Genomic DNA, 25,375 nt, shown 5'->3' with positions numbered 1-25,375 from the left:
ATGGCAGAAGTGGCTCCAACTAACCACGAACTTATTACATGTTCGATTTGTTTGGATCTTCTTAGGGATCCAGTGACTACTAATTGTGGACACACTTACTGTATGGGCTGCATTACGAGCTGCTGGGATCAGGAAGATCAGAAGGGAGTCTACAGCTGCCCCCAGTGCAGACAGACGTTCACCCCAAGACCCGTTTTAAGCAAAAATCAAATGTTTGCTGAGCTGGTGGAACAGATCAAGAAGACCAGAATCCAAGCTGCTGCTTCTGTTCCATGTACTGCTGGCCCTGGAGATGTGGAGTGTGACGTCTGCACTGGGAGAAAACTCAAAGCTGTAAAGTCCTGTCTGGATTGTCTGTTGTCTTACTGTGAAACTCACTTTGGTGTTCACAATGATGTCAACCCCGGAAGAAAACACTCGGTGATTGATGCCACAGGCCAGCTACAGGAGAGGATCTGTTCTCATCATAAAAAGGTTTTTGAAATATTTTGTCGAACCGATCAGAGTTGTATCTGCTATCTGTGCACGATGGACGAACATAAAGGCCATGACACAGTCTCAGCTGCAGCAGAACGGACAGACAAACAGGTCAGTACAGGAGCTACATGTGTGTCAAAAGTCAAAGAGGACTCTTATATGAACTAACTGTGAATGTTATACTATAACTACAAAAATACTATCTCCCCAGTCTTTCAGTCTGGCTGTTTCCGCAATGACTTTGCCCGTTAGAGAAAGGAAAAATCAGTAAATTATTATCAGGTGCAAGGTCCAGTGTTGAGTAAAAACAGTGAAAAAAATGTTCTGTGCAAAATGCTATTTTGCTCTTCTTTAACTTTGTTAATGGCTTCATCCTGATTTTCACTTGAAGATGATAGCAACTCCTTCAATATGTCATTTAATCTCTTGAAAAGACTCAAATTGCTTATAAATGTTCAGTAGTCATGTTGGATATTTGTTCATCACATCAACAATCCACCGATATTAATTATGACCGATTTTTTTATAATTTTACGCTACGCTTTTTTACAGAGGCAGTTGGGGCAGACCCAGAGGAGATTCCAGCAGAGAATCCAGGAGAGAGAGAAGGAGCTGCAGGAGCTGAGGAAGGCTGTGGAGACTATCAAGGTGAGAACTGACCACATAAGACAACAGCTGGCTCAGCAATCGCTTGTTATTGTGTTATCACCGTTATGCTGCCATCTCTATATGATACTGACCATCACAGAAGGCCATGGTTTGACAAGATTTGCCCTTGGTCATTTGAACAAGAAGAGCCAGTCACACCAGAGTGAGTTTGCTCCTTCACTTACCTCTGTGGGTGTCCTGCCACCCTCCTTTTTATGTGTCTCCTAACAGAGCTCTGCACAGACAGCAGTGGAGGACAGTGAGAGGATCTTTACTGAGATGATCCGCTCCATTGAGAGAAGGTGCTCTGAGGTGAAAGAGCTGATCAGAGATCAGGAGAAGGCTGAGGTGAGTCGGGCTGAAGGACTCCTGAAGCAACTGGAGCGGGAGATTGCTGAGCTGAAGAGGAGAGATGCTGAGCTGGAGCAGCTTTCACACACAGAGGATCACACCCATTTCCTCAAGGTAAGTGTTGATGGTGGATTATTAGTGCACAGAATGTTTGAGGGCCCTGATTTATGTTGAATATATTCCTAGGTGGAAATTTGTATTCAATTAAGATATTGTTGAATTTTCTTTTAGGATCTCTAAGTTTCCAGAAAGAAGCTTGTTCTAATCTTTATCTAACTTAAGAGACTCGTGTTCACTGTAATAGTTAAAGTTTATATAATTAACAAAAGGTTTCCTGATCAACTGTATCAACTGAATTTACTTGTCATTAAATACATTGTACATTAGATTGTACTTTTAAACTTACAACTTACTTATACTTGGATACTTTATTTAGAAAATGTAGCTAATCTCTTACTCTCTTCCTCTCCATCTCTGTCATCTCTTCCTCCTCTCTCTTTCTCTCTATCTCTGTGTTTCTTTATTAAGACTTTCCAGTCAGTCAGTGAGGCACCTGAGTCTAAAGACTTATCCTGCATCTCTGTGAACCAAGGCCTCTCTTTTGAGGCTGTGAAGAAATCTGTCTCCTCACTAAAGACACAGCTGGAGAATTTCTGCAAGGAGGAAGTCATGAAGATATCTGCATCAGGTACATCACATTACTCACATATGTTTACTGGATTGCACTGATAAGCTAAATGTGATGGTGAACGTGAGGAAGCTGTATTTCTCAATGTCACATATTTGTAACATATCCTTTGTATTTCGGTGAAGCTGAGATACTCTACAGGTGTCTCCATGTTTACTTGTCTTAAGGTTGAAGAAGCTGACTCATAATGTCCCTCAACAAGAGAACACACATTTACTGCCATCATAAAAACAGAAGGTTGATCTAATGTTGACATTAACACCAGTCAGTGTTGTTTCTAATATGATTCTCTCTCTCTCAATAGTGACTAAAGTCCAGGCGTTCGTTCACTGCACGATGGTGGAGCGAGGCGGTCCTGACTCGGGTAACGTGGCAGACGCTGATGCTGAGCCGGTGCCGGCCCAGATAACTTCAACCCAATTTCAAAAGCAGACCATCGGGGCTCTACTGAAAACGACACACCGAAAGGGAGATGAGTGGTATTTGATTGACAGTCAATGGTTCAAGCAGTGGAAGAAATATGTTGGCTTTGATAGCTGGGATATGTACAACGTTGGCGATCAGAGCCTCTATCCTGGACCAATAGACAATTCAGGCCTTTTCTCAGATGACGACACACAGACATTAAAAGAGCACCTCATAGATGAGCTGGACTATGTCCTGATGCCCACAGAGGCATGGACCAAGCTTGTCAGCTGGTATGGCTGTCTTGAGGGCCAGAAGCCCATTGGCAGAAAGGTAATAGAGTTTGGCATGTTTATCAAGCACTGTAAAGTGGAAGTGTATCTGCTGGAGCTGAACTTGTGTGAAAACGATAATATGGACAATACGGTTACACGACATTTCAGCAGAGCGGATACAATTGATACAATTGAAAAGGAAATGAGGTCGCTTTTTGACATCCCTATGGGAAAGGAGACACGATTGTGGAACAAATACATGCACAACACCTACGAGCCGTTGAACAAGCCGGACCGTACTGTGCAGGAGGCTGGCCTTTTCCAGGGTCAGGTGCTGGTGATCGAGCGGAAGAACGAGGACGGCACCTGGCCCAGACAGAATGCCCACATAGGGTCTAGAAGAACCAGTGGAGTCTCCAGATTTGCCTCCTGAACCCCAGAACCAGGATTTCCTACAATGTGAGTTTGACACAAACATATTTTATACAGTTTACTTTATTCCAAATCACAAGTCAAGTTTCAGTAGCACTGACATGGCCCTACATGTTTAAGCAGTTCAACATTTCATTATGGCTGATAGAAATTAGTTCATGGGAGAGGAAACAGTGTCTTTACTAGACCATCATGCTTCCTATAACTGCTGATAAGGAGCTGTTCCACGTGTTTGGCCTTTGATTCGTGACGCTCACCAATGCAAAGTCTATGTACCTCCAGCCTGTGTTCGTGTCCTAAAATGACTTCCTGCAATAGTGTATGTAGTGTGAAGTAGTATGTAGGGTAGGCAAAGGCAGTGCGACTGCATGTTGTGTTTGTGTGTGTGTGTGTGTGTGTGTGTGTGTGTGTGTGTGTGTGTGTGTTTGGTATTTGTGTGTCTGTGTGTGTGTGTGTATCTGTATGCGTGTGTCTGTGTGTGTCTGTGTGTATGCATGTGTGCATGACTTTGGGTGTGTATGCGTATGTGTCTAAGTGTGTGTCTGGATGTGTGTGTGTCTGGGTGTGTATGCGTGTGTGTCTGGGTGTGTGTCTGGATGTGTGTGTCTGGATGTGTGTGTGTGTGGGTGTGTATGCGTGTGTGTCTGGGTGTGTGTCTGGATGTGTGTGTCTTGGTGTGTGTGTGTGTGTGTGGCTGGGTGTGTGTGTGTGTCTGGGTGTGTAGGCGTGTGTGTGTATGAATGTGTCTGGGTGTGTGCGTTAAGTCTAGGTGTGTGTATGGATGTGTATGCATGTGTGCCTGAATGTGTGTGTGTCTGGGTGTGTGTGTGTGCGTGTGTGTCTGGGTGTATGTGTGTGTGTCTGTGTGTGTATGCGTGTGTGTATGCGTGTGTGTGTGTGTGTGTGTGTGTGTGTGTGTGTGTCTGTGTGTGTGTGTGTGTGTGTGTATGCGTGTGTGTGTGTGTGTGTGTGTGTGTGTGTGTGTGTGTGTGTGTGTGTGTGTGTGTGTGTCTGGATGTGTGTCTGGGTGCACAATGTCCTTGAGTATACATGGGGAGTGCAAACACAGACACACACACACACACACAAACTCTCACACACACACTCAAAACCTTTGTCCATCAGACTCCTGTCACTTCACACTGGATCCAAACACAGTACACAGAAAGCTCCATCTTTTTGAAGGGAGCAGGAGGGTGGAGATGAGAGATGAGGTCCAGTCATGTCCTGGTCATCCAGGGAGATTTGATGTGTGGCCTCAGGTGCTGTGTAGAGAGGGTGTGTCTGGACGCTGCTACTGGAAGGTTGATTGGGGTGGGGGGTGGGGGGTTTATATATCAGTCTCATATAAAAGCATCAGCAGGAGAGGAGGGGACGTTGAGTGTGGGTTTGGATATAATGATCAGTCCTGGAGTCTGAGACTCACACTCAGCAGCTCCCTTTTTTGGCACAACAATAAACAGACTAAACTCCCTCTAGTGGCCAGCTCCAGAATAGGAGTGTATGTGGATCACAGGGCAGGAACTCTGGCCTTCTACAGCATCTCTGACACAATGACCCTCCTGCACAGAGTCCAGACCACATTCACTCACACGCTCTACCCTGGGTTTGGACTAGGTTCTGGATCAGTGAAGCTGCTGTGACTGACATATCTAGATGCTCTTAGCACATACATCTCCCACATCAAATCATTTAACACATCACTCACAGGTAAGGATCTAGCAGCTGGGCCTGAGAATCTTTGATCTTGGGGACAACAACAGTCTGAAGCTATTCCCCCATCTCTGGACCCCAGCTATTACAATATATGTACCTCTAGACCTCTGCTGTAACACATGCAGTATCACTACAGCAGACATAAGACATTGTGTGTGAAAGGTTTTGATGAGCTCTGTGTTGCATAACCTCACTCTCCCAAGTGTTTAGTCCCTCTGTTATTGCATACATGTTCTGATATCTGGTTTTATATGACAACCACAATATTATGTACCATGGCAGTAAATCTTAATGAGTCTATTCATCCAACAATTGACCCCCAATGAAAGGTTTTTCTGTATTTCTTGATAAATATCAATATAATGACACCATTATGTTTTAAAATGATTTTTTTTCTGTGCAAAGTGGCGAATAACCAGTTATAGAATGGCATTAAATGTTCCCAAATGTACTCTTATGTTTGGTGGGTGGATAAATAAATAAGTGAAATTCAACTGATTCAGTATTTCTTATATGGTGTTACAAAGTGCATAGGTGTGTGCACACAACTCTCCCCCTCATTGTCACTCATCAGTCCTGCACTTCATCAGGCTTCTAAGGTAATAATCTCAGTCGTACGCAGGACAACATGTTACATTCCTGGTGCTACTGGGTTGGGACTTCTCACAATGGCCAGACCTCTTAACGTCAAGTATTCATACTGAAAAAACCTTCACTGTGTACTAAAACACATCAGGGGACACCACACTCACCACACGACTAAACAATACTTAACAACAAAAACAAAGAGTCATCACACACAAACACACCCACACCCACACACTCAATGAACTCAAAAGATCATCCAATGAAAACCCTGCTGTATCTCAACCCCAGAAACCCTTGTCTTCTCCATCGGATTCCTGTCACTTCACACTGGATCCAAACACAGCAAACAGAGACCTCCATCTCTCTGAGGGGAACAGGAGGGTGGAGAGGAGAGAGGAGGCCCAGTAATATCCTGATCATCCAGAGAGATTTAATGTGTTGAATCAGGTGCTGTGTAGAGAGGGTGTATCTGTATGCTACTACTGGGCTGATGAGTGGAGTGGTTGGGTTGGTGTCAGCAGTATCGGAGCCTTGGTGTCTCTTTCAGCATGGAGGAGAGACGAGTTCTTAGAATGTTAGCTAGACACACCTGATAGCCTGCCGTAACTAGGATTACTTTGCACTCAAAAACTTTAGAAAACTGTTATGAAGAACAGACATGGAAGGTAAACTTAAGGTGTGTGTGTGTGTGTGTGTGTATGTGTGTGTGTGTTGGCTAGTATGTATGTTGTTTACGTGTGTGTGTGTGTGTGTGTGTGTGTGGATATGTGTTAGGGTGTGGGTGTGTGTGTTTCCTAGTATGTTTGTTATGCTGATGTGTGTGTGTGTGGTGTGTGATGAAGACACACCCATCTCTTTTGTGTCCTCCCCCAAAAACACGGAGCAAATGAAGCTTCGCCTGTCTGAGGGCAACAGGAGGGTGGCACACTGTGACGAGTACCAGTCATACCCCTCTCACCCCGACCGCTTTGACGTCTGGGAGAAGGTGCTGTGCAGAGAGGGGACGTCTGGAGTGGAGTGGGGAGGAGGTCTCCGTCGCAGCCTCCTTCAAAGACATCAGGAGGAAACTACACGGCCATGAATGTGGCTTTGGGTGCAGCGATCAGTCCTGGAACCTGGACTGCTCCAAATCTGCTAACTCTTTCAGACACAGTAATGAGGAGACTGAACTCCCTCTAGTGGCCAGCTTCAGAATACAAGTGCATGTGGATCACAGGGCAGGAACTCTGGCCTTCTACACCATCTCTCACACAGTGACCCTCCTGCACAGAGTCTAGACCACATTCACTTCAACACTCTACCCTGGATTTTGGATTGGCATTCATTCCCATTATGGTGAGTCATCAGTGACACTCATATTATAAACCACAGCTCAGACTAATACGACACATGTGATATAGTTGGCAGTAATTCAGTGAATGACATGCAGCCATACACCAGACAGATGTCTTCTTATGTCTCTGTCTTCTTTTGTTTTGGGCCTCTGTCCTCCATTCACCCAGAGAACTAACATTATCTCTTTAAACAAAGGCCGCTATTCTAGCTGAAGGTTGTTGATCTTTGTGCTCACCCACCAATCAAATATCACCCCTTCCGTCTGTGCTCCTGAAGTATCGTGTGATTGGCTGAAATGATTAACAGCTCGGTCTGAGCCACTACCTTTGGTTCCCATTTGCCATGCCAGGACTGTGCTCATACACACACTTAACAAACAGCTAGAGGACCCTGAGGTGAATTTGGCTGAAATTGACAAAAGATAAATCACGTACTGCACCTTTAAGCTAAAGTAACTATCTGGGACACCTGTGAAGTCCACACACAGACTTCCTCTGACCTCCTCTGTGTCCCCTACTAGCGCTGTGCCCAGGGGGCTGTGGAGGACTATGAGAGGATCTTCAGTGCCCTCCTGCGCTCCATAGAGAGAAGAGCTGAGGAGGAGGAGGAGGCCAAGCTGCAGCGGGCTGAAGAGCTGAGGAGGATGGAGGAGGCCAAGCTGCAGCGGGCTGAAGAGCTCCTGGAGGAGGAGGAGGAGGAGGAGGCCAAGCTGCAGCGGGCTGAAGAGCTCCTGGAGGAGGAGGAGGAGGAGGCCAAGCTGCAGCGGGCTGAAGAGCTCCTGGAGGAGGAGGAGGAGGAGGAGGCCAAGCTGCAGCGGGCTGAAGAGCTCCTGGAGGAGGATGGAGGAGGAGGAGGAGGAGGAGGCCAAGCTGCAGCGGGCTGAAGAGCTCCTGAGGAGGAGGAGGATGGAGGAGGAGATCGGTGAGCTGAGGAAGGACGCTCGTCTGGGCCGGTGCTCCCTCCCACTCAACACAAGCCATCTCCCTCAGGTACAAATGGTGCCCTCCTAAACTGGGTTGGACTGAAATTCAATTGGCCATCAACATTAAGTCTGCTGTGAGTCAGTGGTACAGGCTGTACAAGTAGTTTAAATGTTTAAAAGTAACTACAACCACAAACTATAACTGCTATTCTATGAAGTAGAAGCCCTCTTGCCTTAAGCAACACTGTTAATACACATGAACACATTACACATTTAGAATATACAGGGATAACAATCTACCATCATTACTTGCTGGATCCAAAACACCACCATGTTTGCCTTCTCTGTTGGGCTATTTATGATTTTAAAAAAAAAATGTCTTAGATGTTGCCACTAGGGGTCACTGTTTCCAATCACTTGATGCTATGCACTCCCATTCATGCTGCACTCTCCCAAAGGAATGAATCAGTGACTTCTCCTGTTTGAGTATATTACTCTATGTTTCCCCTCTTCAGCTTTCTGCCTGTAGACTTCTTAGTCTATGTGTGACCCATCAAGGTCAACCAGCGCCTTTGATCAGGTGAAGCAGTCTGTCACTGAATGAGAGACTGGGAAACTTTTGTAAGAATGCAAAACCTTTCACTATTTTATTTAGGAGCTAAATGTCTGGAATATGTTTCCTCTGCTTTGATCTCAAGCATGTATGTATGGAATGCAAATTACTTTTGCCAACTTGGTTCATATGTGTAAAACCTCTTGTTTCTGATCTAGGTTTATTGCTGTGATTCAAATCGTCATTATTAGTTACTGTAATATTTTTGAGAGTTTGCACTCATTGTAGTTTCTTTTTCTCCACAGTGATTAAAGTTCAGAGTGTTCTGCCTCATGAACCTGACCAGAGATGAGTTCTTACAATGTAAGCCACACACACCTGATAGCCTGCTCTATTACTTTGCACTCAAAAGTTTAGTAAACTCTTATGAAGAACAGACATGGTAGGTAAACCTAATGTTTCTGTGTGTGTGTGTGTGTGTGTGTGTGTGTGTGTGTGTGTGTGTGTGTGTGTGTGTGTGTGTGTGTGTGTGTGTGTGTGTGTGTGTGTGTGTGTGTGTGTGTGTGTGTGTGTGTGTGTGTGTGTGTGTGTGTGTGTGTGTGTGTGTGTGTGTGTGTGTGTGTGTGTGTGTGTGTGTGTGTGAGTGTGTGTGTGTATTTGGTAGTATGCATGTTTCTGCTGTATGTATATATGTGGGTGTGTGTGTTTGTGCAAAACATCTATAATTCATTCATTGTTTACTCCATTCATTATTATTCCGAGCTGAGGTATAATGGTATTATCAGTGATCTGTACGGTACTCTACATCTGCCAGCCTGAGATCGATTGTTTTTGTGTCCACCCACGGATCCAGCGGAGATTTTCCTCATGCGGGTAAATGTTCTCACTCAGGTAACAGGCATATTGTGGATATTTTACACTCTTAAGTATTTTTCACTCTTGTTTTTATTAGGCTTGTTATTATTAGGCCTATTTTCGAGTTTCAGGAGAGTTTGTATGAAACATTTAAGTAAGTGGGTGTAAAGTTTTACTAAATATGGTAGCGTGTGTGAACGAAAGTCACTTTTATTGGTTTTGTGACAGTCTATTCAGTTACTGCATATGGTTGTTGCTTAAATATGGTGGAATGTAAATGAGGTTTGTATTCTACTGCAGCCAACCTGTTGCTTGTTGGTAAACTCTGTGTTTGATGATTGTTCTCACTGGGGAAACATCGGCTTGATATTATTTATCCCTGTTTTTCAGGGGTGTAACACACACACACACACACACACACACACACACACACACCTATTTCCCCGCCTCCATTTGAACATTTGAACTGGACTCCAAAGACCAACGCACAATGACAACGAGGAAGCCACTCCTCAGCACACCCTTTTCTTGTGATAAGGAAAGTATCACTTGGCACGTCTTTCTCTTAGTGTGCTTGCGATTGTGGTTGTGAAAGAAAGCAAACAAAATGGCAGAGGCTATTTTCAAGAAAGAAGAGGACTCCTTCACGTGTCCAGTCTGTCTAGATCTGCTGAAGGATCCAGTGACTATTCCCTGTGGACATAATTTCTGCATGAGGTGCATTGAGGGCTGCTGGGATCAGGAGGATCAGAGAGGAGTCTACAGCTGCCCCCTGTGCAAAGACGCCTTCACTTCCAGACCTAAAATAGAAAAAAATCCTCTGGTTGCTGAAATGGTGGAGACATTTGGGAAGACCAGAATCCAAGCTTCTCCAATTACTCCCTCTACTGCTGGACCTGGAGATGTGGAATGTGACGTCTGCACTGGGAGAAAACTCAAAGCTGTGAAGTCCTGTATGGATTGTCTGTTGTCTTACTGTGAAACTCACTTTGGAGTTCACAATGATGTCAACCCAGGAAGAAAACACTCAGTGATTGACGCCACAGGCCAGCTACAGGAGAGGATCTGCTCTCATCATAAGAAGGTTTTTGAAATATTTTGTCGAAATGATCAGAGTTGGATCTGCTTAATGTGCACGATGGACAAACATAAAGGCCATGACACAGTCACTGCTGCAGCAGAACGGACAGACAAACAGGTGAGTACTGGAGCTACATGTGTGTCAAACCTTTCTATGAGGGCTCTGATACATACTAGCTGTGAATGTCATACTATAACTACAAGAATACTATCTCACTAGTCTTTAAGTCTGGCTGTTTCCGCAATGACTTTGCCCGTTAGAGAAAGGAAGAATCAGAAAATTGTTATCAGGTGCAAGGTCCAGTGTTGGGTAAAAACAGTGAAAGATAAACCTGTCGGCATTAGAGTGAAAATATTCTTAACACGTAAAATAATGTTCTATTCTAAAGGTTGTGAGATAGCTTTGCCGCTAACTTTGTTGCTGTTTATTTCAGAGGTGCTCATGGCTTCATCCTGATTTTCACATGAAGATGATAGGGACTGCTTCAATGTGTCATTAAATCTCTTGAAAAGACTTAAATGTATTTAAAGGTTTTTGCTTATAAATATTCAGCTGTCATGTGTAATGTTTGAGCATCATTTTTGTTAACAATCCACCGATAATATGGTGAACAGAGGCAGTTGGGGCAGACCCAGAGGAGATTCCAGCAGAGAATCCAGGAGAGAGAGAAGGAGCTGCAGGAGCTGAGGAAGGCTGTGGAGACTCTCAAGGTGAGAACTGACCACATAACGCAACCGCTGTCTCAGCAATTACTTGTTATTGTGTTATCCCCGTTATGCTGCCATCTCTATATGATACAGACCATCACTGAGACATGGTTTGACAGGATTTACCCTTGGTCATTTGATCAAGAAGAGCCAGTCACACCACAGGTAAGTTTCCCCCTTCACTTACCTCTGTGTCCTGTCCCCCTCCTCTTTGTGTGTCTCCTTACAGAGCTCTGCACAGACAGCAGTGGAGGACAGTGAGAGGATCTTTACTGAGATGATCCGCTCCATTGAGAGAAGGCGCTCTGAGGTGAAAGAGCTGATCAGAGCTCAGGAGAAGGCTGAGGTGAGTTTGGCTGAAGGACTCCTGAAGCGACTGGAGCAGGAGATTGCTGAGCTGAAGAGGAGAGATGCTGAGCTGGAGCAGCTTTCACAGACAGAAGATCATATCCATTTGATCAAGGTAATAGAATTTGAAATAAAGCATCCGTGTGGTTTTAGGATAACTTATATGATAAGAACACAAAAAAGATGTGTGATCTGTGTAATATATTCACAAACCTAAACACATGAACGCATACACACTAAACCAACTGAATTCACCCATCATGTCTGCAGCCTTTGGGAAAATGTCTGCCTGACCTTTTATGTATTTCTCTCTGTAGAATGTCCTGTCAATCAGAGACTCTCCTCGCTCTAAAGACTTACCCAGCATGACCTTCACCCAAAATGTCTCTTTTGAGGCTGTGAGGGAGTCTGTCTCTGGAGTGAAGGTGCAGCTGGATGACATCTTCAGTCAGGAAGAAGACAGGATATCTGAAGCAGGTGGGTAAACATGTAGAAATTGACTCTATGATGAATTACATATTTCAGAGTTTGAGAGGACAAGGATCCCATCTTCGAGGCTTAATTTGTCTGTATTTTTCTGTATCTCTCAACAGTGATGAATATCCAGGTCACCCAGTCATTAGAATGTGAGTCTCTCGCTCTCTCTCTCTCTCTCTCCCTCTCTCTGTCTCTCACTCACTCACTCACTCACTCACTCACTCACTCACTCACTCACTCTCTCTCACACACACACACACACACTCTCACACACACACACACACACACACACACACAGATACACACACACACACACACACACACACACACACACACACACACACACACACACACACACACACACACACACACACACAGATACACACACACATAGGCTGAAATCCTGTGGACTTGCCCCCCCCATCATAAAGTTGTCCCCCCCAACAAACATTGGAGGACATTTTTATTTTTTTATTTCATTAAATGTAATTCTTTTAATAGTAATATGAAATAAACGCATGACGACACAAGCGGTGCTTATTATAAACTTAAAACAATGTGCTTCTTAAGTTTTGAAAAATCATGATCCCCCTATTACTCAAAGTGGTTTGGTTCACATGTTGTTTCCAACGGGCGGGGCTACCGTCAGCTCCGTGTTTCAGTCAATCTGCCCAGTACACGGTCAGGTTGTGAGATTGTTTCCCCCTCTCTCCCCTGTCACTCCCGCTATGATACTCGATACGTAAAGAGATTTACCTCATTCTCGAACGCAGTAAGAACAAGTGAAGAAGTGAGTAGATTTTTCGTGTTTTTAATGCCGTTTAGATAATTCAAAAATCACTTCGAATTTCTGTTCTTAAATGTGATAAGAAAATTCGGTATTTAGCAGTTTATGCTAGCTCTCGTGAAACCAAGTAATTCCCCCTGGAATTACTCTCTGAAATGTTACTGTGTATTGTCCCCCCCTACAATGAAATGAGATCTCCGCCCCTGCACACACATAAACACACACACACACACAAACATTCTATTGTTATCATTAGCATTAACACTGATCAGGTTTGTACAGGGTTAAGGTTACATTCCTGGACACCAGTTCTGGTTTTATGTTATATCTAAGCACTGTAAAGCTGAATAACCCTTAGTGAAAGAAAACGCAGTTGCCTTAGAAATTACATTTGCTTTCACAGCTGAAGTGAAACGTCTTTTCACAGGTTTGTCACAGTTGATAAAAACATACATAAACTGAAACAAAAAACCCGAAGATGAAGCCAGCTAAAACTATATGGACCTAGTCAGTATGTGAAAATAAGTGTGTGAGTCTGGTCTTCAGATCCTGGGTGAATGAATGTCTCTCTGTGTTGGGATCCCAGATGCTGATCCTGAGCTTCCAGTCAGAAGAACAAACACTAATGACCTGCTGCCACCAAACAGTAAGTCATTACTGACTGATACTTACAGCCTCTAAGCCTTTACATCCGGGGTCTAGCACAGAAATAGTTTCACTGTATTGATATAATTTGATCTCAATAAAACCCTCTTTCAGCTACGAGACGTAGGAGGCTTGGAGGTGTGGTTGGGCTCCAGAGTTATAAATTGTGCCCATTTCACTGCAAATGCTGTTCTGTAGCACTTTTGTATAGTTGGTAACAAGGCTGCAAACAAACAACACAAAGCATGAAATTGAACACATAATCTGCAAACAATGACAATAATCTTGTTTTATTTCAAGTGTATTCATTTGTCTGTTGAATACTGCATATTTCCATCAATAGTTTTCTAAATTGTGTCCAGTTTTGAAGTGAGCTGTTCTGAGCAGAGTTTCTAAATGTCTGCAAAATTGCTCTAGTTGCACACAGTTTTACTGGTGGTGAACATTGACTGAGACAGGTAACCATGAATTTAGGAAGAAGTGGTCATTGAATACATTTTGTATCAAAGCAATGCAAAAGTATCCACAGTTAAGTTCACATATTCTAGTGATATGGTGAATGTGTTTAGTGCAAAAAGTGCAAAAGATTGTAGAAATCTATAAGGAAGTCAACATCTCTTCAGTGTTTAAATAATGTCTTGTGGATGTAATTAAAAAATAATAATAATAATGATGTGGATCCAACAGACCTGTGAACACAACAGGAGAGTCAGCATTCTTTATATATGAGCATATTATGTGATTGAAAAATTAGCTTGTTGTGTTCATGAATGCCCTCTTCACTTAGGTTAATGGGCTGAAATGTGATGTTTTCTGTCTCAGTGTCTGAAGTCCAGGCAGTTTTTCCTGAACCAGTGACCAGAGAGGAGTTCTCACAGTGTAAGTTGGACATAAAGACAAGCAAGCTATCACACACACACAATGTGCACATACACACTCAGGGATACACTCCTGATCATAGAATCATGATTATAGTATCAAACCCACATACAAATTCAAACCTACATCCATGTAAACACACATACACACACAACGTGCGCACACACACACACACACACACACACACACACACACACACACACACACACACACAAACTCTTGAATATAGAGCAACTGGATCATGTGTGTCAGTGTCATTCATACATAAAAAAAAACTCCATTTACACACATGCGTACACACATGCATACACACATGCATACATACACACATGCATACACACACACACACTCTGTGGGAGCCTGGCCTTGCAAGGGCAAACAGTGGGTATACAAAACTGGAAAGAGCAGTCAGACACAGGTGTTGTGGTGAAAAGAACTAAGGAGTTTATTTTACAAACTGCAGAGGGGAAGGGGGCGGAAAAAGGTAACCCAAAGATCTCCACCGGGCTGGCCGTTGGCGTCAGGGGCTCCGTCAGGCTCTTCCTGAGGCAAGGGAGAAATAGGCACGTCTTGGACTGTCTTGGAAGGCGTCTGGTTCTCACTCCTCAGTAGCTCAAGACAGTCTGGCTTCTGTATCCTCTGCTTGAGGTTAAAAAGGCTCCTGATTGCCTGATTGATTCAGTGCACCTGTGAGGGACAACCAGAGACACCTGGGTGGGGAGGAGTTCCCTACGAGAATCCTCTGGGGTAGTACAGCCCATCCAACACCATACACACACACACACACACACACACACATGAGACCTATGAGAATCCTCTGGGGTAGTACCGCCCATCCAACACCATGCCTCTTAACTGCCTTTGTTTGGCTGTACTCAGCCATGTGGGGCACTGCTCACCGTCTGGGCCATCACAACACACACACAAATGAAGGAAACCATCCATGCACACAAGTACAAACACGAGAAATCAAACACACACACACACACACACACACACACACACAAATTCAATGTTAGACTCAGACTCCTATATATGAAGGACTCATCTCACACAATGGAATCAAATGAATCAGACCGAAATACTCCGAAACCGAAACACACACTCACCATCAATCATTAATACAAAGGACTTCCTTAAGACAAATACAAAGTCTTTCACACACACACACACACACTCTCAGACATAAGCATGCTCACTTTTGAACTGTTGAATACAGATATTGTACACTCGCAAAAACATGTACAGAATCACACACACAAAAAACAATATATATATTGTTATAGTTGAAACATTCCCTCACAGAAGAAATCACAGAAAGAAAAAACATCCCCAACATGCAAAGATTCATATAAAATAACAACAAACACAAGCACACACTCATACCTAACATATAAATACCTAAGTTTGTCCTGTCTTCTCCTCCATTAGACTCCTGTCACTTCACACTGGATCCAAACACAGCACACACAAAGCTCCATCTGTCTGAGGGGAACAGGAGGGTGGAGAGGAGAGATGAGCTCCAGTCATATCCTGATCATCCAGAGAGATTCGATGGGCAGAAGCAGGTGCTGTGTAGAGAGGGGGTGTCTGGACGCTGCTACTGGGAGGTTGAGTGGAGTGGGGATGTCTTTATATCTGTCTCATATAAAAGCATCAGCAGGAGAGGAGGGGGTGATGAATGTGGGTTTGGATATAATGATCAGTCCTGGAGTCTGAATGTCTTCAGCCTCAGCTCCTTTTACTGTCACAATCATAAAGAGACTAAACTCCCTCTAGTGGCAAGCTCTAGAATAGGAGTGTATGTCGATCACAGGGCAGGAACTCTGGCCTTCTACAGCATCTCTGACACAATGACCCTCCTGCACAGAGTCCAGACCACATTCACTCACACACTCTACCCTGGGTTTTGGCTTTATGAATCTGGATCATTAGTAAAGCTGCTGTGACTGACACATCAAGATGCTTTAAGCACATACATCTCACACATCATTTAACACATCACTCACACTTAAGGATCTAGCAGCTGGGCCTGAGAATCTTTGATTTTGGGGACAAAAACAGACTGAAGCCATTCCCACACCTCTGGACCCCAGCTATTACAATATCTGTTCCTCTAGACCTCTGCTGTAACACATGCAGTATCACCACAGCAGAAATAAGACATTGTGTGTGAAAGGTTTTGATGAGCTCTGTGTTGCATAACCTCACTCTCCCAAGTGTTTAGTCCCTCTGTTATTGCATACATGTTCTGATATCTGGTTTAATATGACAACCACAATATGTGCTATGTAATATGTACCATGTCAATGAATCTTAATGAGACTATATTCATCCAACAATTGATACCCAATGAAATGTGTTTTTGTATTTCTTGATAAGTATATTATAATTTTTGGTGCAAAGTGGCGAATAAACAGTTATAGACTGGCATTAAATGTTTCCTAATGTACTCTTATTTCTGGTGGATGGAGGCCCATAGTCACTTAATAAAATGATCTGTGAAATTCAACTGATTCAGTATTTCTTATATGGTGTCATACAAAGTGTATAGGTGTGAGCACACAACTCTCCCTCTCATTGTCATTCATCAGTCCTGCACTTTATCAGGCTTCAAAGGTAATAATCTCAGTCGTACGCAGGACAACATGTTACATTCCTGGTGCTACTGGGTTGGGACTTTTCACGATGGCCAGACCTCTTAACGTCACGAGTAATTATACCGAAACAACCAACACTGTGTACTATAACACATCAGGGTACACCACCTTACTCAACAGTACTTAACAACAACAACAAAGAGTCGTCACACACAAACACACCCACACCCACACACTCAATGAACTCAAATTATCATCCAAAGAAACCCTGCTGTATCTCAACCCCAGAAACCCTTGTCTTCTCCTCCATCGGATTCCTGTCACTTCACACTGGATCCAAACACAGCACACAGAAACCTCCATCTGTCTGATAGGAACAGGAGGGTGGAGAGAAGAGAGGAGCTCCAGTCATATCCTGAATAGTTTTGCTGAGTGTCATTAGATTTAATACAGCTTCCCCGCCCCTCACACACGTTAAACTATGGCATCATTATTTTCTCTTCGTTTTCTTTCATGTGACTTGAATGTCCACTACATGGCGACCTTGTTGCAAGCAAAGTTTAAGTTCAATTTCCTATGAAATATCTGTTGCGGATATACATTTTTTGTAAAGAGACAGTAAACTGATTTCTGGCTGTTTATTCAGGTCATTAATATTGGGAAATGAATTGCAATATTCTCTCAAAGTCAGCGTTTGTAAAGAACTTGGTTTTTAAGTCAAAGTTCTGTAGTTGTCAATGACGATGTTTGGACGAACACGCCCCCACCCAAACAGGAAGTCGTTCAAGTTGGCGGGTCTTTCTCTTAGTGTGCTTGTGGTTGTGGGAGAAAGTAAACACAATGGCAGAGGCTAACAAAAGAAGAAAGAAAGAAGAGGACTTATTCAATTGTCCAGTCTGTCTATATCTGCTGAAGGATCCAGTGACTATTCCCTGTGGACATAATTTCTGCATGTGTTGCATTGAGGGCTACTGGGATCAGGATGATCAGAGAGGAGTCTACAGCTGCCCCCTGTGCAAACGCACCTTCACTCCCAGACCTAAAGTCTACAAAAATACTCTGATTGCTGAAATGGTGGACGAACATAAAGGCCATGACACAGTCGCCGTTGAAGCAGAACGGAGAGACAAACAGGTCAGTACTGGAGCTACATGTATTTCCAACATTTAAATGAGGTAGGGTGACCAGACGTCCTTTTACCTGGACATGCTCTTTTCGAGACCTAAAAAATGTGTCCGGCAGGGATTCAAAAGTTGTCCAAGATTTTTTTTTCGTCGCATATCTGTGTTTCTCAGGGTCTTTCACCAACAGGTTTTGGAAACGGTATGTCCCTTACGTTCCACCTTTTTGCGCGAGCTTTGGCTGTTAAAAAGACCATAGTAATTATCTGTTAAGTTGCCTAGACAGAGCGTGTTACGGAAAATGACCATATTTGGTACTTGCGTTGGTCATGTGACTCCAGTCCACGCGGTATATTTTAAAGGTCTTGCTTCATTGCATAAATAGATGGAGTGGCAGTTCGCTTCGAGCAATAATTTCACATAATTCCACGTTGGACTTTGTTTTTTTTGTGTTTGTGTCCATGTCTGACTTTGTATCTCGTCATTATGTGTTTGTGATAGTTAAGTTTGCATATTATTGCAACGAGGAGTGTAATTTAATTAATATATCATGATGGCACTGTCCGTAAACCCGTACAAATACGAGTGTTGAAGTTTACCTATGCAAACTTTTCAGCGGTCTTTAATTTAACGTGCATGTCCTTTTTTATCTTAGGTTAAGCCAGTAGCATGTCATTGCTTAAGAGGTCGACGTCTTACTGTTAGCTCCCTGTATATTTTATTATTTAAATGTCACTACAGGGTTGTTTATTAATGTATATTTCTGTTTGTACTTTACTTTCAGAACCACACACACTCGCAGACACATCCAATCATACACCCACCTACAATTAATTTCATTCGTTTTTGTTAATGCAGTACACGGTGTGAATAATCAAACTGGATATCCATGTCTCCATTCCATTCCAATCGGATGACCCTCAGTGAATACACATTTCCCGAACCCCCTCTTTAACAGTGGCTGTAGAGAGAACTGTCATTTTGATCGACCGCCTTCACAGTGTTGCCAGATGTATAATAATTATCCTCCAAATACGATAGTTTTGAGCCTTGGGTACAGTACTAAGCCATTTCCAATCTGGCAACACTGAGCACCTTGTTGCATTGTTTACAATAGTACATGACATCTGCATGCGAAAAATATGTGAGAACTTTGTCAGGGGCGGGGTCATCTGCATGTGAAAAATATGTTAAATCTCCGTCGTGGGAGAGGGGGCGGGGTCCTTTGACAAAGCGTCCTCTTTTCACAAATTAAAATCTGGTCACCCAATATGAGGGCTCTTTTACGTAGCCTACTAACTAAATGTAATACTAGATCTACTAGAACAATATCTCGAACCTCACCAGTCTTTAAAGAAACAGTGGGCCTATTTAGCAATTGTACTTCAGGGTTAGGATTAGCAATTTTACCTTAAAATAACAGCCAAAAAATTGCGGGGCTTCAATGCCGTTTAATATGGAGAATGCTGTTGTACTTCTTAGCTCAGGGATAAAAGTACTCGTAGGCTGATTCGTGTTGAACAACTTTGATGTAACGTTTACTGATTATGACACACACAGGTCTTGCGATCACACATCACTCATAAAGTTGCCAGGTACAAACATAATCCCCGATTTACAGACCACTTTAACAATATACTACAAATGCAGGGACGTGAGGTCAGGGGAGGCAGGGTCATCGTGAAAAAATTACAAAATTAAATAAATATGAATATTTCTCTACTGATCTGTGCTATCAATGTCATTTCTGCATGATTCCAATAATTTTGAGCATTTTTATAATTAAAATCGCTGAATTTGCGCATGTCCTGTTCAAACAGACAGCGAGATTGCGCAACCCCTTACAAACTGGGTTTAAGGAGACTGCTTTTCATTGTTAAGCTGATTTTGAGAAATTAAACTTAAATGCAGCTAAAGTTGTGTGTCCTGGTTGCTATGGTTATCCAGTTGATACGCAAGCTATTTAGCTAGCTAAGGAAACGTAATAACCTTAAACGATTTAATAAGAAGAGTTCAATTTGCATGAAATGATAGCTGGTAATCTAGCTGATGTTATAGTTTCCTCGATTTAACTCTTAAAATTATAATGGGAAAAGGTAGAAACCCTCAGGGTGCTTGTGCCATGCAACTTCGTATGAAGGACTTCATATTCACAAGTTAATATTCACACCTATTAACACGAGTTCATCACAAACTAGCAGCTACCAACTGTATGTACCTTACTTACATTGACTCACTAGTTTGTCATAGTGTCAAAGTAATCAAATTTCAACAGGTTTCGCTAGGTTAAGCTGCTAGCATCTCGTTAGCGATTAGCAATTCCTCCGCTGTGCTGCTTTAAGTCTGGCTCTTTCCGCTTTTTTTTTTTACATTGCCATCTTTTTTTTCTTGAGCTTCACGCTCTTTAGACGTGAGCATAAACGTGATGTTATGTTGTTCTGTCCTACTTGCACGAAATGCGATTTGATTGGCTGACGCATGCGTTTCCTCGACAAGTTTAACATTTTTGAATGGGGATCCGTGAAGGATAACGGATCAACGTATTGCAAGGCAACCATAAGGGCCAAGCACAGTCAAGGGGGCATTGCCTGGCAGAGTTCCAATAATGAGGGGTCCTAAATAAAGACACAGCCAACCAAACATGCAATCGTGACTCATAACGTGGACCACACACTCCCAATATGACATCATTTAAACGTAGCTCATGGCTTTATCCTGATTTTCACTTGAAGATTATAGCGACTGCTTCATTGTGTCATTAAATCTCTTGAAAAAATGTAAATGTACTTGAAGGTTTTTGCTTATAAATGTTCAGTCGTCATGTTTGATGTTAGATCATCAAAGAGGCTGTTTTTCTGTTTTTTAAACAGAGGCAGTTGGGGCAGACCAAGAGGAGATTCCAGCAGAGAATCCAGGAGAGAGAGAAGGAGCTGCAGGAGCTGAGGAAGGCTGTGGAGACTCTCAAGGTGAGAGCTGACCACATAAGACAACAGCTGGCTCAGCAATCGCTTGTTATTGTGTTATCCCCGTTATGCTGCCATCTCTATATGATACAGACCATCACAGAAGGCCATGGTTTGACAGGATTTGCCCTTGGTCATTTGAACAAGAAGAGCCAGTCACACCAGAGTGAGTTTGCTCCTTCACTTACCTCTGTGGGTGTCTCCTAACAGAGCTCTGCACAGACAGCAGTGGAGGACAGTGAGAGGATCTTTACTGAGATGATCCGCTCCATTGAGAGAAGGGGCTCTGAGGTGAAAGAGCTGATCAGAGATCAGGAGAAGGCTGAGGTGAGTCGGGTTGAAGGACTCCTGACGCGACTGGAGCAGGAGATTGCTGAGCTGAAGAGGAGAGATGCTGAGCTGGAGCAGCTTTCACACACAAAGGATCACACTCATTTCCTCAAGGTAACTGTTGATGTTGGAAAATTAGTGCACAGAAAGTTTTAGGGCACTGATTTATGCTGAATATATTCCTAGGTGGAAATCTTTTTCAGTTTTATATTTCCTTCAAGGATCTCTACTTTTCCAGATTATTTTATTATTATCATTATTGAAACACACTCCACAACATTTGAACAGACACCTTACCCCATGCAGTTACGGTGTCTATAAAGAACGTTTATGAATTCATCACGATGAGTAATGAGACTGACAGGCGGGGCTTGAGTGATGTCACTTCCTGTGGCTAATTGATAAAAGCACATCTGCCCTGACATCATGGCTCACGGTTTGTTTGGAGGCACTTGAGGTGCACAGGTGTGTACAACTGCCTTTTTGGTCAGGCCACATGTAGGTCAAGGCAAACCAGTGGCATTTGGGCAACCATTTGTGTTGAATTCATTTGGGATTCATAACATTTAACCAAATACGTATGATGATGGCGATGGCAAACATGAAACTTTAATTTTGGCGCTATTTAACTACTAGGAACTATACAATTGAAACTGCTTGAATCCATTTTTTTATTACGTTTGATCTCCACGTTGCGCACGCAGACCCGCTTCACAGGCACACCAGGCTGTTTTGCTCGGCGCGGCTTTGCCAAGGCATTTTTGAATTGGCTGCACCTGTAGCTCAGTGTGAACGTGCCCTCAGACACACATGCAGGCAGTACACACACGCACGCACACACACACACACACACACACACACACTCATCTGCACAAGGTAAGATCCCACTATCATGTATTTACATCATGGAGGGATAGTGTGTATTACGTAGGTGAGGCTTTGCTTTAGGGTACGTTGTGAGGAGGGACACAGCTAACATCAGACTAACCCCTAGACAACGTATCTTAGCCACCAAGACTGTCCTTGGTAACGCGATCATTTGGAAGCCACATCCAGATGCTGCACACACACATCAAAGGATGATATCCAGGTTAGGCTTAGGCTGCACCCAGATACTCATAATGTTACATTTAGTTCACATCTCAAACATCAGAGGATAATATCTAACTTAAGAGTCCCGTGTGCACTGTAATGGTTGAAGCATTTAGTTGTAATTAACAAAATAGTTCCTGATCAACTGTATTGAAACTTACAACGTACTTATATGTGGATGCTTTATTTTGAGAATGTAGCTATTCTCTCTCTCTCTCTCTCTCTTTTTATCTCTATCTCTGTGTTTCTTTATTTAGACTTTCCAGTCGGTCAGTGAGACACCTGAGTCTAAAGACTTATTCGGCATCTCTGTGAACCAAGGCCTCTCTTTTGAGGCTGTGAAGAAATCTGTCTCCTCACTCAAGACGCAGCTGGAGAATTTCTGCGAGGAGGAAGTTGTGAAGATATCTGCATCAGGTTAATAACATTACTTGCATATGTTTACATATAGTTGCTTACTATACTTTCCCTCTGGATTGTACTGATAAGCTCAATGTGATTGTGAACTTCAGGAACCTGTATTTCTAAATGTATCATATTTGTAACATATCCTTTGTATGTCGGTGAAGCTGAGATACTCTACAGGTGTCTCCATGTTTACTTGTCTTAAGAGGGTCTTTAAGGTTGAAGAAGCTGGAGACTCACAATGTCCCTCAACAAGAGAACACAAATGTACTCCCATCATAAAAACAGAAGATTGATGTAATAATTATTTTTCTCTCAATAGTGACTGAAGTCCAGGCTGTTGTGCCTCCTGAACCTACAACCAGAGAGGATTTCCTACAATGTGAGTTTGACACAAACACATTTAATACAATTTATTTTATTACAAGTCAAGTTTCAGTAGCAGTCACATGCTCCTACATGTTATAGCAGTTCAACATTTCAGTATAGCTGTTATAGGTCATGGGTAGAGGAAACGGTCTTTTTTTCCATTTTCCTAAATTTAAACTCAGTTCTCCTCATCAACACACACACACACACACACACACACACACACACACACACACACTTTATTTAAACTCCCTTATCCTCATCAGCACACACACACACTTTATTTAAACTCAGTTCTTCTCATCAGCACACACACACACACTTAATTTAACTCAGTTTTCCTCATCAGTTGGCACTGTCTCCCCTCACACCACCTGTCTCCCCTCACACCACCTGTCTCCCCTCACACCACCTCTCTCCCCTTACACCACCTCTCTCCCCTTACACCACCTGTCTCCCCTCACACCACCTGTATCCCCTCACACCACCTGTCTCCCCTTACACCACCTGTCTCCCCTTACACCACCTGTCTCCCCTCACACCACCTGTCTCCCCTCACACCACCTGTATCCCCTCACACCACCTGTCTCCCCTTACACCACCTGTCTCCCCTCACACCACCTGTCTCCCCTTACACCACCTGTCTCCCCTTACACCACCTGTCTCCCCTTACACCACCTGTCTCCCCTCACACCACCTGTCTCCCCTTACACCACCTGTCTCCCCTTGGTATAGAATGGGGGGTGCCGGCACGAATTCCACATGACTCCTGTCAGCATAGTTGACTCCTGCACAATCTCTGCAAGGTGTTTTAGGTCTTGGCCGAAGATCAGACCAGACACACTCTTCTGCGTGCATCTCTTAGGCACATTTGGACCATGAAGTCATGAACTGGCAAAAACTAGGACCATAAATTGACATTGATATCCAGCTGATATAAAATATGCACTGTTACTATGTATGTGAGATCTGTAATAAAGCTATCAGTTCAACGAGTCACACATACTCAGACACAATTACACAATACACACACACAAATGTAGACAAGCATTAATGCAAACATGAACAGAATCTCACACAACACAAATTCATGACAGTGTGGTTGGGGTGAGTAGGTGTAGGCTGAGGGATTCTACAAGTAGATCAGGTGAAGAGACTCGAGCAGCATTCCACAGCGAAGATAGTCTAGTCTAGGAGAGGAAGAAAGAGACATTTGTATTTCTCTCTCTTTCTCTGTCTATCTCTCACACACACATACATACAACCAATCACATCTATGGACTTTCACATACAAAGACACTGAACACGTTCACACCCTTATATACGAAGGACAAATCTCACATAAAGGACTCAAATGAAACAAACACAAATATAAATTCAACATCAATTATTCATACAAAGGCCTCCTTTCAGGCAAACACACACACACACTCACACACACACACAGACACATACACACATACACACACACACACACACACACACACACACACACACAGACACACAGACACACACACCCACCCACACCCAGACATAACCATACTCACTTTTGAATACATACATTCACACATGTACACTTGCACAAACATGTACAGAATGTACACACACACAAAACAAATCTCACTTATAAGTGAAACATTCCCTCACAGAAAGAATTACTGATATAAATCTAATTCCCCACACATAAAGAATCCTATAAAATAACAACCACACACACTCACACACACCTAAAAACCTATAAATACCTAAGTTTGTCCTGTCTTCTCCTCCATCAGACTCCTGCCACCTCACACTGGATCTAAACACAGTACACAGGCGCCTCCATCTATCTGAGGGGAACAGGAGGATGGAGAGGAGAAGAGAGCTCCAGTCATATCCTGATCATCCAGAGAGATTTGATGAGTGGGATCAGGTGCTGTGTAGAGAGGGTGTGTCTGGACGCTGCTACTGGGAGGTTGAGTGGAGTGGGAAGGGGGGTTATATATCAGTCTCATATAAAAGCATCAGCAGGAGAGGAGAGGATAAAGAGTGTCTGTTTGGATATAATGATCAGTCCTGGAGTCTGGGCCTCTCCAGCAGCAGCTCCTATTTCTGGCACAATTATAGACTGACTAAACTCCCTCTAGTGGCCAGCTCCAGAATAGGAGTGTATGTGGATCACAGGGCAGGAACTCTGGCCTTCTACAGCATCTCTGACACAATGACCCTCCTGCACAGAGTTCAGACCACATTCACTCACACACTCTACCCTGGGTTTTATCTAGGGTATCTTAAATCATCAATGAAGCTGCTGTTAGCCCAAACATCTCACACAACACATACTTGA

At 43.2% G+C, this 25,375-nt stretch overlaps 1 protein-coding gene across 1 annotated transcript; it reads left to right on the top strand.

Annotated features, from left to right (window-relative positions):
- LOC308375743 (uncharacterized protein) lies at window positions 1–25,375 on the top strand (the record flags this gene model as incomplete). Its single annotated transcript, XM_080851921.1, has 17 exons — window positions 1–588; window positions 1,030–1,125; window positions 1,357–1,590; window positions 2,005–2,164; window positions 2,469–3,251; window positions 6,423–6,565; window positions 7,436–7,786; window positions 9,841–10,443; window positions 10,941–11,036; window positions 11,263–11,496; window positions 11,699–11,858; window positions 13,232–13,251; window positions 17,736–17,903; window positions 20,761–20,856; window positions 22,533–22,692; window positions 23,003–23,062; window positions 24,825–25,375. 17 exons carry the CDS (start codon window positions 1–3, stop codon window positions 25,373–25,375), a joined length of 4,503 nt encoding a protein of 1,500 aa, XP_080708047.1.

Source organism: Sprattus sprattus (genome assembly GCF_963457725.1).
Source record: "Sprattus sprattus genome assembly, chromosome: 15".
Taxonomy (NCBI): Eukaryota; Metazoa; Chordata; class Actinopteri; order Clupeiformes; family Clupeidae; genus Sprattus; species Sprattus sprattus.
The sequence above is the reverse complement of the archived record's forward strand: the minus strand, read 5'-3'. Positions and strand labels throughout refer to the sequence as shown.